The sequence below is a fragment of the Bos mutus genome, chromosome 1 (genome assembly GCF_027580195.1).
Source record: "Bos mutus isolate GX-2022 chromosome 1, NWIPB_WYAK_1.1, whole genome shotgun sequence".
Lineage (NCBI taxonomy): Eukaryota > Metazoa > Chordata > Mammalia > Artiodactyla > Bovidae > Bos > Bos mutus.
The window spans coordinates 96578922-96596087 of NC_091617.1; the positions used below are offsets into that span (position 1 = coordinate 96578922).

The 17166-nt window shown below is 46.0% G+C and overlaps 1 protein-coding gene and 1 long non-coding RNA gene across 10 annotated transcripts in view; one reads left to right on the forward strand and one right to left on the reverse strand.

The window, feature by feature from the left end:
* Nucleotides 1-212: 212 nt before the first annotated feature.
* Nucleotides 213-4097, reverse strand: LOC138988508 (uncharacterized). Of its 2 annotated transcripts, none has more exons than XR_011464769.1 (5): nucleotides 2773-2931; nucleotides 2509-2682; nucleotides 2375-2437; nucleotides 1921-2007; nucleotides 213-1651 (listed from the first exon to the last, which is right to left on the reverse strand). It is a non-coding gene; the product is annotated as an uncharacterized lncRNA (long non-coding RNA). The 2 variants fall into 2 exon arrangements; XR_011464768.1 differs by lacking the exon at nucleotides 2773-2931 and adding an exon at nucleotides 3594-4097 and having other exon boundaries at nucleotides 218-1651.
* MECOM (MDS1 and EVI1 complex locus) overlaps nucleotides 3479-17166 on the forward strand; it is a 627600-nt gene continuing 613912 nt past the window's right edge. For 3 of the 8 annotated variants that reach the window (XM_070373558.1, XM_070373567.1, XM_070373581.1), the window contains exon 1: nucleotides 3487-3655. In XM_070373558.1, the coding sequence (XP_070229659.1) occupies nucleotides 3619-3655 (37 nt within the window). In that variant the 5' untranslated portion in view covers nucleotides 3487-3618. Of the gene's footprint in view, nucleotides 3656-17166 lie in introns of all 8 variants that reach the window. The other 5 variants (XM_070373588.1, XM_005908168.2, XM_070373575.1 and 2 more) reach the window with 5 other exon arrangements.

Consider the following 17166-nt stretch of genomic DNA (forward strand, 5'->3'; position numbering starts at 1 on the left):
TATAGAAAAAAAATCCGGAAGAAAAAAAAACCGACAGTAATAAAACAAGCAAATCCAAACAGCCCGTAAACTCATCGACTTTCCAAGGACGCACTGTTTCCAGGATGCCCGTTTCCGTGGGAGGAAACGCAAGAAAACGTGGGACCCAGTCTGCTGCCCCTTAAGGAAACGAATTTCAGGAGGAGAGGGAAAGGCGGACGGTGCGGATGCAGGCAGCGACTGCAGCTCCGACAACTTGTTGGAGGCCTCTTTTCTCTTGGGCCAGCGACAGCTTAGACGGGACGTCAAAGGGTGTCGGGAACCTCAGGGGCCGCTGAACAGAAAGTCACCTGTTGGGTCTCACGGCTGAGACTTGGGACAGGTGGACCTGACGGGGTCCGGGTACTGGGGAGTGGGAACCCGCCGGGGTTGGCGCTCAGGGGTAGTGGCGCTGCAGGCGGTGAGCGCGGTCCGCGGCTGCTGGCATTTGCTCCATCGGGTTAAACACACTTGAACTAGCACGTTAGTTCTTTTATTAACACTCAGGGCAGAAAGCACATGATAAAATAAAGAAATAAAAAAAAGAAAAGAAACCCAGTTTTCAGGTTTGAGAACAAAAGCGATGATTCTGTGAGTACTTTTATTAAACAACAACCACAAGTATGATGCCTGATCTTTTCACAGTGCTTTGGCCCAAGGGCACAGAGGAGTTTGTGTTTATTTTTTCAGTTAGAATATGTTGGCTTTGCTCCTGTCGGAAACTCTTGGAAAGACCAGGCTGAAGACCCATTCGCTGAAGCCACTGACCCCAGGGATTTGAAAAACCAGGGAGGGGAGTGTGCCCTGGCTGCGCCTCACTCCCCATACCCCCTGCCCTCTAGAAAGGCTTTCAGGACAGAGGGGGGAAATCAGTTTTGATTTTCTTTAGTTTTCCGTATCCCACCCAATTCTCACAGCCCCCACCCCAACCCCTGGTCCACCACTGTGGTTTATAATTTTTCAGCAGAAACGACGACTGCAGCTTCACATGTGGGTCTTGTTTTTACTTGGGTTTGATTCCATGGTCCCTTCATTTTCTATAAAATTGCCCATCACTCCTCTTAACCCCCTTTCTGCAAGGGGACCCAAATATAGACCTCTACCCCCACCCTGGGCATGAGATAAAAGGAATTAAGTAGAATAGTACAAGGGGGCAATGTTAACTTCTTTTATTTATTTTTAAGTTCCCCAGAGTGACAAGGTGAAATGAAACCTCTCAGGCAGAGCCTCCTCCTGTCCAGGCGCTCTTACATCCTTAGTGGACTCTACCACCTTTCCTGAAAGTCAAAGACCTTTAGGTTTGGATAGCTGGGAGGGGCTTGGTCCTCTGGACTGCCTCTCTATCCTCTGGCCTAGGTGAGGGTCCCCAGAGAGTCCTTTAAATGGATCAGAAGCAGTTTCTATGAACTTCTTGCCAGTCAGTCTAGTGTGTTTCTCTCCCTAGAGATTTTACTTTCTTTGGTGAAAGCTCTCAACTCCCATTTCTCTGAGGACCTTTTCTGGTTGGCGGGAAGGCTTGCCTTCATGTAAACTGAGGGAACCTAGTGAACTCAGTCATAGACTTCCGGCATTGACATTCAGAATGCTGAAGTGCCTGGTCATTTTGCACCGGCCAAATGTATGAGCACACCACCTGTATGCAGAGGGCAATAGGAATTGTAAAAGGAATGGAAACACCCCCACCCAAACTTGCCTCTTTACTTCAGAGGGGATGATAGAGTTCTCTTGTGCCCACGTGTGTGAGCACCAGAGTTCTTCTCTTTTGGAAACTGTTTTACTCCTACTCTGTGTAATTTTTTCATCACCCTGTTCCATCTCCCCCCTCCCCTACCTCACATTTCAACATTACACATCTGTCTCCCTTGGGTCTTGTAGCTTGATTCTCCAGGGACCTGTACTTACAGCCAAATGCTCCCAGAATTACACAGCTCTGAAGAAAGAGAAGTGATGGGCATCCTTGCCAAGCTGAATCTTTCAAATTTCAATTTTCTGGAATAAAGATATTTGCGAGCCACTGATGGATAGTCCCATTTGGGGTTGAACCTTGCTATCTGTTCCTAGTTTTGACAATAAATGACAACAGGTACAATTGGGCATTCTTGGTTATCTTCCTTCCCATACCCTTCCTTAAACTCACGCCCAGAACCTGCTATTCTTTTCTCTTTCCTTTAACTTGAACATCAAGGATGTATCACTGTAGCACAGAGAAAAAAACTGTGATTTTCTTTTACGGTGTCTGGTAGGATTTGCAACAGATATTAATGAGGACATAAATAGCTCATGGAAGGTATTGAACAAACTAAGGTAAGGAGGTTGTACCAAAAGAAAATCCACACTTACTCAGATTTATTCATACCTTAAACACAGCTAGCTCCTTTAAGAGGTCCTCATTTCTGCTTGCCCACTTCTTTGGTAAATCCTGTAATTAAAGCAAATTTTCAATAATGTATTTTTAAAAAAGTGGTGGTGATGGGGGAATCTCTCTCCTACCTCTTCCTTATGACCCGGGAGGTCGTGGGTTTAAGCGAATGAGTGAAATGGCAGACAGGCTGAGCTGCAGCAGGAGGCGACAGGGGCAGCGGTGGGGGAGGCCGGAAGGTGACAGCCGACCTCAGGGAAGGCAAAAAGAAGGTCTTGGATGTCAAATGCCCAAGGTTCCCGGACCTGGGAATCAAGGGTGATCATTATTACTTGGTGAGAATAGACCAACCAACTGACATGTTCCAAGGATGGCAGGAAGTATTAGCATTACACCTAAAATCAAGGAAGAAGCAGTTATTTATTCTGCTTTCAGCTCTGAAAGCAGAAGCCGCAATAGCTTCAGTAGCAGTAGTAGCCGCAGCAGATTTCCCGAAGTTCAGGATGATTCTCACTTTCTCCTGGATCGCTCGCCGAGAGTCCGGTCCTTCTAGTTCTTTAGTGTGGGAAAGATTTTTAAAAGTCCCCTCCCCTCCCCCTACTCCTTGCTTTCCCCCAAGGACCGTACAGAAAATGTCCTGCAATTTATGGTGGGAAAAACAATAATAGTAATGATACAGGCTTATTGGTGATTCCAACACGAAATCAATCCTTTGACCGAGTCTTTTCGTTCCTTTTTTTTTTTTTTTCTGGGCGAGGTGTCTGCTCCCCTCCGACTCCCTGCGCTCGTTCCCCGCCCCCCGCCGCCCTCCCCATGGCTCCCTTTCTCCGCCTCCTCGGCGATTGCCATCTGACAAGATCTCCAAATCAAAGTGATAAATCGCTCCAAACTTTTTTTGGCGGCGCTGAGATGTTGGAGGGGCGTCTAGCGCGCATGTGCGAAGGTGTCCAAACTGACAATGCTGGAGAGATAGCGAGTGTGGATTGAGAGAAAGGGAGAGAGGGAGGGAGAGAGAGTGAAAGAGGGAAAGACAGAGAGTGAGTGTGTGAGAGAGAGAGAGAGAGAAAGAGAGAGAGAGAGAGAGTGTGTGTGTGTGTGTGTGTGTGTGTGTGTAAGAGAGAGAGGGGGAGGGAGAGAGAGAGAGAGGAGAGGGAGGGAGCGAGAGGGAGAGCAAAAGAAGGAAAAGATCCAAGAAAAAAAAACCCCAACCACACACCAGCGGCTGCAGGACTGGGCACAGCATGAGATCCAAAGGCAGGGCAAGGAAACTGGCCACAAGTAGGTGCAATATCCCTTTTCTATTGGATTTCCCCCTCCTCTGCCATCTTGCATATCTGTCTACTGCGCTCCGGGAGGGAGAGCGGGGCTGCCTCTCGCGCCGGGGCCCCGGTTGGAGGGCAGGCGCAGAGCAGCTCCAGCAACCTGCCAGTCCAGCCTCCGCGCCGGCCGCCCGCGCTCTAGCTCCTTGTTTGGGCGCCAGAGGAGCCGGGGCAACCCTCGAGCCTAGTGCGCGGACCAGCTGTGGCAACCCCGGGGTGGGGGTGGGGGTGGGGGTGGGGGCAGCAAAGACCTGGGTGGGAGGGAGGAGAGAGAGCGAGAGCGAGCGGGAAGGGGTGGGGTGGGTGGGTGAGGTGGGGGTGGGGGAGAGGAGATGCGAAAGTCTCCCCCTCCCCTCCCCTTCCCCCCAGGCGGAGGAGAGTTGCCTCTGGCCAACCAGCTAGTCCCGGGTGTGGGAGGGGGAGCGGGGGATCGGGGAGGGGGGGGCGGGCTGGGGAAAAGAGCCTTTTCGCGCCTCGGTTTGTTTCTGGGGTTTGGGGTGGGTGGAAGGCTCGGAGGGAGCTACAGTGGCGGCGGCGGCGGCGGGCAGCCGTGGTGGAGTTGGGAAAAGTTGCGAGGCGGCCGCTGGAAGTTGCGCGGGCTGGCGGGCTGCGCCGAGCGGCTGTTGCGGTAGTGGGCGCTGTGCGCTCTGCCGTGTTCTCCAGCGTGCGCGGCGCGGCGGGAGGATTGGGGTGGGGAGTGGGGGAGACGAGGGTGGAGGCTGTAGTCCGGGTGTGTGTGTGTGTGTGTGTGTGTGTGTGTGGTGGCCGGGGGGCGGGGGGGCCGGCGCGGGCAGAGCCGAGCTACCAGCTCCGCGGAGCCGCGGGCAGGTGGGGAGAGAAGAGGCCCCGCGAGCGCCTGGAGAGCGCGGACTAGAGGGCGCGCAGCCAGCGGCGACAGCAGCCGAGGAGCAGGAGGCCGAAAGGGCGCGCTCCGGCCCGCGAGCTCCAGGCTGGCAGGGCGCCGAGTGACCCCCAGGGGGCGGGCTGCGGGGACACTGGGCTCGGAGAGGGCGCGGCGGAGCCTCCCGCGCTGTTTCTGGACGCAGCCGAGGTCTTGGGTCACTAACCCTCCCCGGCGCCCCCTGCCTGCCCGGCGTGGAGCGGCCTTGGTCACGCGGGAAGAGGGCGATTGAGTTCGGGGTAGGGGCGACGGGACTCCCATCCCCCATGCTTCTCGCCGAAGTGTTGGGTGGCTTCGGCCGGCATTGCCCGCCGAGCCGACACTGTCCGAGAAATCGGTAGCATCAGCCGGGAGTATAAGCTACGGGACTGGATTTGTCCAAATGCTTCTATGTCGAGTCTAAGGGGACCCGGCGGTGCCGAGTCCAGGAGCGATCCGGGGCAGTTCAAAGCGCTCCTCCGCAAGGTGTCAGCACGCGGGGCTGCAGCAGCCTCGGCAAAACACAGGCCGCCGTTCGCTCTCCCGCTCGCTGAAAACATAATTCTCTTGTTTTGCGTGTGGATCAGAGAACGTAGAGATAGGGTGGTGGGTGGGATGCTTCTCCCAAGTGAACCCCTAGTCTCCCCCACCTCTGCATATTAAAGCCAAGTAACGCCCCGAGCCTTCCCGCCTTTGGTGTCCCCGCCGCAGCCGCGCGGAAGGCAGCGGCACCTCGGGCGGCTGGGTTTCTTTAGTGGTGAGAGTCCGCGGTCTAGCCCAGCGAGATGCTGTCATCTTAGGCGCCTTTCCAGTGCTTCTTCCAGTTCTCACCCAAGCACTCCCTCTCGCCCAAATACGTTTCCTTTCGCTCTGGTCTCAGGGATCAACCTATATATAGGAGTCCTTGGGCCATCAGTCCATCTATTTCTCTTTTGGATATTGTTCATTTCACTTGGCTGCTACAGTGTCAAAGCGCGCCTGTGGAACTCCTGTTTTTCCTGTTTGCGTTTAATGGGGCCGATGTCTTTATTTTCATCGGAGGAGGAATAAATGTACATATATGCTTGGAGGCCTGTGGGCTTCAATTCCGACTGAGGGTTAGGGCTGTGTGTGTGTGTGTGTGTGTGTGTGTGTGGTTGCGGGGACGAAGCGGGGGGTTGAGAGCCGATTTCAACTCTGCCTAAGTTGTGAAATGAAAGCCGAACCCTTCGCGCGCCTCATTGCCTGGTATCCGCCGAAGTGAAAGCAGAACACAAAACCCTTCGAATTTTCTTGGGCAACTTCTTCAACTATTTTAATTACCAAGTTGTTCGCTGCCGAATTCAAACATTCCCGCACGCACAGCCCACTCAACATCCAGAAACCGAGTCTGGTTTCCTATCTGAGGATACTTGTCATTCATCCAGTGGGAGACCCGTTCATTTTGTCTCTAGTGTTTCTAAGGATGCCGCTGCGGCTTTCTGATAACTAGATGCGAACTCTCACAAACTTTTCTTGCTAAGCCTCAGGTTCCCGCTGGCGCTGCTCCAGCTGTTGCCAACACGGCTGCCTTTCGGACAGCAGCGCTGCTTTATGCAATTCTTCGGTTCTAATCTGGGTAACGAAGGAAATCATATTAAAACTAAGAATTTTTTGTATCTTGAAGCGGTATTTCCTTCCCCGCGTAGTGCGTGAGTTTCCGAGCGCAGGGCGGAGATAGTCGCTGACCCCTGCTGTGAAGCCAACGAAAACTTCGTGGCTGTGTCTGCACCGGGTTTCTTTCTTTTTCTGGGTTAGGAAGAGGCAGTGTGACCAGCATACTTTAAAAAACAAAACCACCCTTTTTGTTGTAAAAGTAAACACTGCAGTGGAATCAAGTCACTTAGAAACAGTTGTTTCCTCGACTGTTATTCTTCATGTATTTTGTAAATTTCTTTGGTGGCCAAGTCTTGTCGCGATCTTGGCTACGGTACAGGATTCCAAGGATCCAAACCAGGGACCACAGACCCTGAAAGTACCTCTGAAGTTAAACTCAGAATGAATGCACAGCCTACTTCCCGACTTACAGGGCTTGTTTTTTTCTTACACAACAGTTAAAACCGATACATTCGTTGCAAATCATTTGGGAGGAATAAACCATTACATTAAAAAAAAAATAAGGGAAAAGCAGAAAGACTGACATTTGTACTGTCTAAAGATGGTGGCTTTTATTCCCACCTTTAAGAAAAGAAAACTAAAAGCCAAGCAATCTCTGGCAGCCGGGTGAGGCTTCCCAGCCGTTTTCTTGGGCGGCCAGGACAGCACCTGGGCCGTGCCAGAAGTGCCAGTTGCAACTGTTTCCTTCTGGTGATGGGAAAGAAGTGAAGTTGGATCTGTCTAGCGCGTCTAGGGCCCGAAAACTGAAGGAACCCTCCCCCCCGCCCCCACCCCAGTTCTCCAAAGTGACACCCGGCAGGGTTTCAATCACAGCAATGAACGAGTTGCAGCGAATAACCCCCCTTAGCTACCGGGCCACGCAGAAGTCTTGTAAAGACCCAGAAGGCGATGCGATTAGCAAGACCCCGGTGAGGGGAGGGCGGGGGAGGGGGGCACTTGTTACTTGTACACTTGATCTCGGTTTAAAAAGAGGCTCTGAAGTAGGTAAGGTAGATGACGACTCTTCCTCTCCTGCCTAAACGCCTCCCCTTAGTAAGCCAAGTACATAAGATGGCAAAGAACCGCAAGCCTAGGTTCCAGCCTCCACTGCCCCATGCCTATCTACTTGCGTTTTCCTTTATCCTTTAAAAAGCTCAGATGAAAGCACAAAGCTTTGCTTAAAACACGCATTTTATTTGTTTATTTCAGTCTGCTTTTGAGGAGGGGGAAAAAAGCGCTTGCCCTGCGGAGGCCCCGTTTAGGAAGGCGGTTTATTTACCATTACTTGACCATTACCCTGGCTTAGGGCTTCTTTATTGCATTTGGCACTTAGAACGAAGCATTTCGATGTGTTTCGCCAAAAAAAAAAAAAAAAAAAATGTGTTTAGGGGAAGGTTAATAACGTTTTTCATTCTCCCCTCACACTCATCTTCAACACTCTGAAAGGGGACGGTTCATTAGCTACAGGGGCTGGAAGGCTGGAATAAAAGGCTCCTTTTTCAGGTTTTTATTTGTGAGGGGCCGAGGAGTCGCAGGTCTGGGGGCCATTGGCTGCGGTGTGTCTGTGTAAGTGTGCCTGAGTGTGTCTTTTGCAGGGTAGCCCAGCTCTTGGCTTTCTGAGCGGAGGCCTCCCCTCACTACCCGTGGGCGGGCGCGGCCTCCTCAGCAGGCAGACATTCAACACGTAGGACGCTCATCGAATAGAAATTAATGAGTCATCCCGACGTTTTTGCTTTCTTCTTTTTTAAAAGTTGAGGGTAATAATTCAGTAAGCAGTTTTCCTTTAAACATCTTGTCGTTTGGGAGTTTATTTTATTTCATTTTTTTTTTTTTGCGACTTAGGGCCATGTTATCCCAGGCTGCAGACGTCGCCTGGGGCAGGAAGGCCACAGCTGGGGACTCCTGGCTCCATCCTCCCGGGCCAGGAGGGCAGGGGAGCACCGACTTGTTGCCCTCGGCAGGCCAGGCCCAGTCTCCTCTCTCCCCACACATCCTCCGTTTGCCTCTGCTGGAAGCGGGCCCTGAAATGGAGAAACTTGACTTGTCATCTGCTGGCCACTGGCTCTTACCGTGTTCCCAAGGTACTCAGAGCTTGGCAGAGCCCTATTCCCAAGCGCTGGGTACATCGTCCGTTCACTGCTGTCCCCCCACGACCCCTCCAATCATCTCGAAACCAGGCCGGGTGGGACTTGGGGGTGGAGCTGGGGAGGCCCTAGAGAGGAGGGAGGTAGTGCTCACCAGAGCGCCCTCCCCTCCGCACCTCACTCCCCCAGCTGCTCGGCTGCTAGCTCCCAGGCCCAAAGCTTCTTCCCTTTCAACATCGGAGATGCTGTGTGCCTGGCGCGGTGCTTCGCTTGGAGCCTTGTTTGCACCGACCTTGTACAACACATGCACAAACATACACACACACACACTCTCTCACAGCTCAGGGGTTCAGGGACACTTACCCATTCACTCTCTCTGGCAAAGCAGGCCCCTTCCTAACCCCCTGGGACCAAGGAGAGAGGGGCTCTGGGGAGGTGGAGCAGGAGCAGACAGTCACTCCATAAAGATGCTGGGCACATTTTTCTGGAGAGGTGGTTAACCCTTCTTGAGCTGAAAGTCTCAGCTCTAGGCACTTTCTACAAAGATCTGTGGGGTCTGCTTTTCTTTTATATGAATCACTAGTTTCCTCCCCACTTCATTTGCCAAGGTCCTCTTTCTAAAATTAGATTTTCCCCTTCCCACTCTTGAATTTACCAGGGAATTCTCAAGGAAATTGGCTGGGTAGTGAGAACAAGTGTGAGGAAGAGGATGAAAAGGAGACAAACAAATGGAACAAACAAGAGAGGGGAGAAAGGAAGAGAAGCAGCATGCTGCTTCTTCCTAGATCTCCAGTTTGCACACAGATGGGTATTTTTTTTTCCCCAGTAAATGAAAAAAGTGTAATCCTTGTTAATTACCTTTGCTTACATGCCATACAAGAAACTTCAGAGACATTTCTACATAAGGAAGAAACTGTTTACAAAACTCTTTCAAAAGTGTGACATATTGCTCTAGTTCAGCACTAAAAAGCTAAACACACTTACCGTCCTTTGAAGTGCCCTGGCCAGGGCAGCTTATTTGAGTGCGGTTCAGATATTGCTGTGGGTATAACTAATGGCCTCTACCTATTTAGCTCAAGTGGGAGGAGAGAAAGGCCTGAATTCCTTGTCCAATGGGTCCCTCTGGAGACTGGATTCTGGCTCCTGGCCAGTTCTGTACAATGTCAACATTGAATATTTGAATTCCCAGACTCTATTTAACAAGTTTCTAAATAAATAAACTCATTGTGTGTCTGTGTTTAAAATTATTTCACCTCTTCCATAAAAGCCACAGTGTCTTATTACACTGGCCTTGCAAGTTGATTTTTAAAAAAAAAATAAACAAACAAACAGAGCTTAAGTATTTTTAATAGGCAGATCTTCACAATATGTTTTACAGAGACATTCTCTCATGTGTGGCTGGGTAGGAGCTATTTAGAGGGATCTTGGGCTGTTATGTGTGATGTGGTAGTGAATTATACTAAAAACCAGGCTAAGTTCAGAAAGTCAGTGCAATATTAATCACATCTAAAGGGAGGCCTGACTGTGTAAGTGTACTGTCTTTATATATTTGATAATTTTGCCTGCTGGGTCCTAGAAGACAGAGAGCTTCACTGATGTGTCCTAAATGGCTATCTGTAGGCTACCACAGTCCGTAAATATTGGTAGGTGTGGAACTTTGCCCAGATGGAGTTTTCCTTCTGAGCACTTTTTCTTTATCTGTGTCTGTCTCTGTAAGTTGGAAGGGGTAGATACACATGTTATCCTACTGTTTCAGCATGGGTCTGAAATGGACCATATGAATTCTATGGTTTTACTCATCTCTCAGCATTTGAACATCCACAGCATTTTTATGCAGATTGGAACGTACTTGTTCTAAGAAGTACACGCATAATTAAAAAGAAAAGGCAAGTTCTGGTCCTCTTGAAAGTGTGGACCACATCTGGAGTTGTTAGGGAAAAAAGTGGAATTCACTCTAGTTTATGTGTATAAAGGACAACATTATTAAAAAGAATGGGATTTGAAAGGGCACACAGCAAAACCTATAACATTTAGCTGGTAACATGGAGAGCTCAAAGCCAAGAAAAAAATACCACTAACCCATGCAAACCTTAAAATAGATTACAATGACCTCAGCCATTTTCATTTTAAAAAATAATAGCCATGATTAAAATGGGGGGAGTGTTTTACTTGGAACTATACTCTTCTGCATTATTATAAGAGCTGTTTTGTGGTTAAAGAACTGTTGCATTATAGAAAAAAAAAAGTGAATTTTTAATCAAGTTCCTGACTCTTCAAAAGCTCTCACTTTTGAAGTACTTCTTATTTTGGTTTTAGTTATTATTCTTATTCATCAACAAACATGCTGCTTTTAGCTTGTATATATAGCCAAATCCTTGACTACTAATGTTTGAAAAAATTCTAAAGGAAAATTTTATTTGGAGAAGAGATTTTTATTAATTCCTATAGTAACACCAGAGAAGGAATTGGTGGCTATAAAAAAGGAAGGACCAAAGCTTTCTTAACTTAGTTTAAGAACCTGCTTAAAGGACTTAATTTTGTGTGTTAAGGTTGTTCAAACTATGACATTTATGAAAGTCTTTGTAATAGCACTTGGTGGGCTTTGGGGACAAGCAGACTTAAGAAACAAATACTGCTGAGTAGGAATGAGCCATCTGGTCCTGAAGGTTACCACTGTGCTCGCCAGTTTGCATCTGGGTGTGGTCCCTGATTGAATAGCCAGGTCTTCTTCAAGCAATTGAATGCCTCTGAGCTCCAGGATCTTTACTTGTAAAGGAAGAGTTATAACATCACTTTCCTAGGCTGCTGTAAGAATAAATTGGAGTAAGTGTACCCCCTGTACCTCAGTCACAGCCATCACTCAATCAATCTCAGTCACTTTCCTTCAGTTTGATCTGTTACATTTTCCAAATTTTTAAGACATCCTCCCCTCCTCCCCATTCTGTTTTCATCCAGTCTCATCTGTAGACCTATTTGCATGTATATAGTAAGCAGTTTGTATATCTCCTCATCAATCACGTCTTCAGAATAAATGGGAGTCATATGTAAAATTTGGACAAGTCAAAACTGTCTACAGCAAGCCAAACTAAGTGGTACCTTTATTCTGAAAACTTGAGAATCTTCCTTTGCCCCTTTTTGGGGGAGGTGAGGGACACTTTGTGCATACAGTGGGAATTCTCCTTTGCTCCACAGGTGTTGGCATTGTATGTACACAGCCTAAGTTTAGTTGTGCATACCCTCTGGTTCTCATGATCCCTTGCGTATGAAAATTTTACTTTTAAGAGAATGAGTTAAAATTTTTTTTAAAAAATTATTAATTTATATATTTATATTTTTGGCTACAACATGTGGCATGGGAGATTAGTTCCTCTACCAGAGATTAACCCTGGTCCCTCTGCATTGGAAGCATGGAGTCTTAACCACTAGACTACCAGGGAATTCTGGAAATGAGATTTGTAGTTCACTTTACTACTCTAGAGAAGACCTTATTCTCTAAATGAGGTCAGAGTAGAGCAGAGCTTGTAAACTTGAATGCCTACAGGATTTGGCAGGTATGACAAATGCATGAGGCATGGTGGTGTACGCACCAAGCACTCTCTTATTTTTATTTAAAAATTTTTTAATATAAATTATTTATTTTAATTGGAGGCTAATTACTTTACAATATTGTATTGGTTTTGCCATACATCGACATGAATCTGCCGTGGGTGCACATGTGTTTCCCATCCTGAACCACCCCCCACCTCCCTCCCCATCCCATCCCTCTGGGTCGTCCCAGTGCACCAGCCCCTAGCATCCTGTATCCTACGTTGAACCTGGACTGGCGATTCGTTTCACATATGATATTATACATGTTTCAATGCCATTCTCCCAAATCATCTCACCCTCATCCTCTCCTGAGTCCAAAAGACTGTTCTATACATCTGTGTCTCTTTTGCTGTCTTGCATTCAGGGTTATCGTTACCATCTTTCTAAATTCCATATATATGCGTTAGTATACTGTATTGGTGTTTTTCTTTCTGGCCTACTTCACTCTGTATAATAGGCTCCAGTTTCATCCACCTCATTAGAACTGATTCAAATGCATTCTTTTTAATAGCTGAGTAATACTCCATTGTGTATATGTACCACAGCTTTCTTATCCATTCGTCTGCTGATGGACATCTAGGTTGCTTCCATGTCCTGGCTATTATAAACAGTGCTGCGATGAACTTTGGGGTACATGTGTCTCTTTCAATTCTGGTTTCCTCGGTGTGTATGCCCAGCAGTGGGATTGCTGGGTCATATGGCAGTTCTATTTCCAGTTTTTTAAGGAATTTCCACACTGTTCTCCATAGTGGCTGTACTAGTTTGCATTCCCACCAACAGTGTAAGAGAGTTCCCTTTTTTCCACCCCCTCTCCAGCATTTATTGCTTGTAGACTTTTGGATCACAGCCATTCTGACTGGCGTGAAATGGTACCTCATAGTGGTTTTGATTTGCATTTCTCTGATAATGAGTGATGTTGAGCATCTTTTCATGTGTTTGTTAGCCATCTGTATGTCTTCTTTGGAGAAATGTCTGTTTAGTTCTTTGGCCTATTTTTTGATTGGGTCATTTATTTTTCTGAAATTGAGCTGCAGGAGTTGCTTGTATATTTTTGAGATTAGTTGTTTGTCAGTTGCTTCATTTGCTGTTATTTTCTCCCATTCTGAAGGCTGTCTTTTCACCTTGCTTATAGTTTCCTTTGTTGTGCAGAAGCTTTTAATTTTAATTAGGTCCCATTTGTTTATTTTTGCTTTTATTTCCAATATTCTGGGAGGTGGGTCATAGAGGATCCTGCTGTGATTTATGTTGGAGAGTGTTTTGCCTATGTTCTCCTCTAGGAGTTTTATAGTTTCTGGTCTTACATTTAGATCTTTAATCCATTTTGAGTTTATTTTTGTGTATGGTGTTAGAAAGTGTTCTAGTTTCATTCTTTTACAAGTGGTTGACCAGTTTTCCCAGCACCACTTGTTAAAGAGATTGTCTTTTCCCCACTGTATATTCTTGCCTCCTTTGTCAAAGATAAGGTGTCCATAGGTGCGTGGGTTTATCTCTGGGCTTTCTATTTTGTTCCATTGATCTCTATTTCTGTCTTTGTGCCAGTACCATACTGTCTTGATGACTGTGGCTTTGTAGTAGAGCCTGAAGTCAGGCAGGTTGATTCCTCCAGTTCCATTCTTTCTCAAGATTGCTTTGGCTATTCGAGGTTTTTTGTATTTCCATACAAATTGTGAAATTATTTGTTCTAGCTCTGTAAAAAATACTGTTGGTAGCTTGATAGGGATTGCATTGAATGTTGACATGGAGCCTTTGTACTCCAGAGCTAGAGGCAGTGGCGGGAATTGCATCAAGCTGAGGGTTCAAGCCTTTTCTAAAGGTGCCTTAACTCCCTGCTGCATTTGGGAAAGGTGGCCCAGTGCTGCTAGGTCTTCCATGTGTAAGAGAAGCCACATACCGGGATTGTTCTGTGAATTTTCCTCTACTTCATAATGTTGACTCAATTTAAACAGCAACATACAGCATTCTGCAGGTCCAGCCAAACACCTCTACCTGTCACGTATAGTTCATGGACCCTGGTTTTGCAACGTCTGGATTAAATGATCTACAAAGGTCCTTCAAAGTTCCAACATTTTACGATACCCACAAGGCTTCCTTAATATTACCTTGTGTTTCTAAGATCTGTATCTTCTTCCTCCACCCCAGAGTTACTCTGTGTGTGTGTGTGTGTGTGTTTTGATAGGTGGAAGTACTTATTACAGAATCTGATATCTGGCCATTTATCTGGAAAAAAAGTCTTTCTCAGCCATGTTGTGTCTTTCTTTCCCTCCACGCTGCTTCATCATTAATTGGCTTAAGAAAATAAACTGAAACAGTCACTCCCCATCTCATAGCCACTGGTCACCATTCTTCTTTATTTCTCCCTCAACCCAATTCTTTGATTTGTGGGTTGGGGGTTGAGCAGTAAATCATTTGGAGACAGTTTTCTGTGGTTTTCCTTGGTGGGAGAAGAAGTCATTTGGCTACTGTGGGTATCACAGAGGAAGAGTTCACTCCTGCTCCCTAGGAGGGTCCAGATGTCGTGTCCTATACATCTGTAACTGAAGAACCCAGCTGAATTTAAACATGAACCTAAGATGGAGAAATTAGTTTTTAAGGGACAGAGGTATTATTTGACAAGAATGGCTCTCCTTGCAGCAAGGTTGATATATTCAGGGAACATTTGAAAATAAACACACATTATTCTGTTTATTGTCATGATTTGTATTTTTAGCAGAAGTGGTGGGTGAAGAAGAGGTAAGATTAAGTCCTACGGATACGAAGGTAGAAGTATGGTGATAAAATACTGACACGACAGATTTTCCCAATAATGTCTAGACTGAGAACTCTATAATATCTAAATGAGTACTATAGTCAAGGGACTGGTCAATAAATACTTGCTAACTTTCAGTTAGCATTGTTAGCAAAATCATCAGATAAAGCAATGCTTGTAAAGTAGTGATGAACCATGCCTATAAGTATTACCAATGGGTTAGGAGATAAACTCCCAGTTTTTACACCTGACACTGAAACCCCAATTTTTTTAGTCAGGCCTTTGAGGTACTCCCACTCTTGAGTCAGATGGTTATTCTGAGCCCACGTTCTGACATAGATTGGCCTTGGGTCTGAGTCCTGATTCCACCAATTACTAACTGTGTGAGATAAAGGCCACTTAATGTTTTTTGGCTACAGTTTTCTTAATTATAGACTAAAGGTATTTTCTTCATGGGAGGACTTGATGAACTAATGTATTAAAGCACCTTACTATTAAATGTTTAATAGTAAGAGCTCAACACATGTTCATCATTATTTTATAAGACTTTCAGGCTTGTTTGTCTCCCTATCCAAATTAGTCCGTTCAACCTGATTTGTTTAATCATTCTGCTTTTCTCAGTCTTTTGTCAGCCTAGTCTTGTGTCTCCATCTTCCAGCCTTTGGCCACAATGTTGTCATAGTCTGTAGACCTCCCCATACAGTCCTCTGACCATCAACATCTAACTCCTTTAAGAGTTAGTTGAAAGGTTTCCTTCTTCATGTGGTTCATCCTCAACCCTCCTGGAGACATGTTTTCTCTATGTTTTTTCCTTCCAATAGTATGGAATTATTTTTATCCTATCATCATTTGGATATTTTGTTATAAATTACTTTCTTCACTTTCTGTATCTTATTTTTCTAGCTAAACTGTAAAACTCCTGGAGAGTCCATTTCTGTTTCATACAGTCCCCATTTCTATGCTTTGCATGTTGCAGATATCAGTACAGTTAGGTGATGGTGGTTAGCGATGGGCTTTGCTGGATTATGTGAACACCTTCGATTTCTTTGCCTGTAAAACCTGTGCAGTCAGGTACTGTCAGTGCTAGAACTCGGGGATATCTGACACTTTAATTGCATACTAAATCCACAGTTGGCTTATTTTGACAGTGATAAACCACCTGGAAAGCACGTTTGGAAAGTAGAGTATTATTCCTAATTTTCACCAATAATGCTCCTCATTTTGCCTGTGCAGGTTTAACCTACGGCTCCTCACTTAAATTACAAATTGTTATTGATCTACACTTGATCTTAAGGTTTATGGAAACGCTGCGCTGGACTTGATTCCGGAGACTGTAAGTGGAATCAAGATAGAGACAGTGAAACAGTTTGTGGACTCATGTAATTCCGAGGGATTTGGGGGCAGTCAGCTTTACAAAGGTCATCAGAAGCCAAGGTTTTAGACAAATTCCAACTCTAATTCAAACAATAGCAACAATAATTTTGCTGTATATTTTAATGTTCATTTATAATGAAAGTCTCTTTCAATTTAAGGCTGACCAAGTGATGTTGCATTCAGTCTTGTTTAACTGATCAAACTAATTTCACCCACCCAATGGGGCCCCTTAGTTCAAATCAACCATGTCTTCTTCCTCCCATTGAATCCCTCTACCCCTCTCCCCTACTTACCCTTTTACTAATCTCTCATCTCTGTGGTGAAAACAGGACTATTTGTGCCTTGGACAACTGTCCTCAAGCTCTGAATGACTGCATGGTTTCCATTCCTGTTAGAAGTTTTCTTCCTGCAATACCAGCCTGGAGTGACTTTTTGTCCTGCTCTTTGAGCTGCTTTTAAGGCATTGGAAGCCCCTTTGACATGAAACTTAGAAACTGAGAACCACAATTTTATACTGTAATGCTGATTATAGACTTTATCTTTGGCAGCAGCCATGAAATTAAGTAGTAATAAAATGTTTCATGATAAAATGAAAATGAAAATGGAGGGATTGAGCAACTCTCTTGGTTTCTGATAGGGTCATGGTTTTTAACCTTGTTTAGAGTCTCAGATACCTGTGAGAATCTGATGAAAGGTATGAAGTCTCCTTCCAGAAAACGCATATGTTTTCATATATACATACTGCTACTGCTACTGCTACTGCTAAGTTGCTTCAGTCGTGTCGGACTCTGTGTCACCCCATAGATGGCAGCCCACCAGGCTTCCCCGTCCCTGGGATTCTCCAGGCAAGAATACTGGAATGGGTTGCCATTTCCTTCTCCAATGCATGAAAGTGAAAAGTGAAAGTGAAGTCGCTCAGTCGTGTCCGACTCTTAGCAACCCCATAGTCTGCAGCCTACCAGGCTCCTCCGTCCATGGGATTTTCTAGGCAAAAGTACTGAAGTGGGGTGCCATTGCCTTCTCTGTCATATATGCATAAAATATCCTTAAAAGTTTTCATACAGTGTCAGTGGTTCATTGACTTCTAAATTCCAGCCATAGGTATTATAATGGTTCATTCATGTGAATCAGACTTGCTGTACCCTAGTATGTTTGTTATGTAATGTCTTAAAGTATTTAATCAA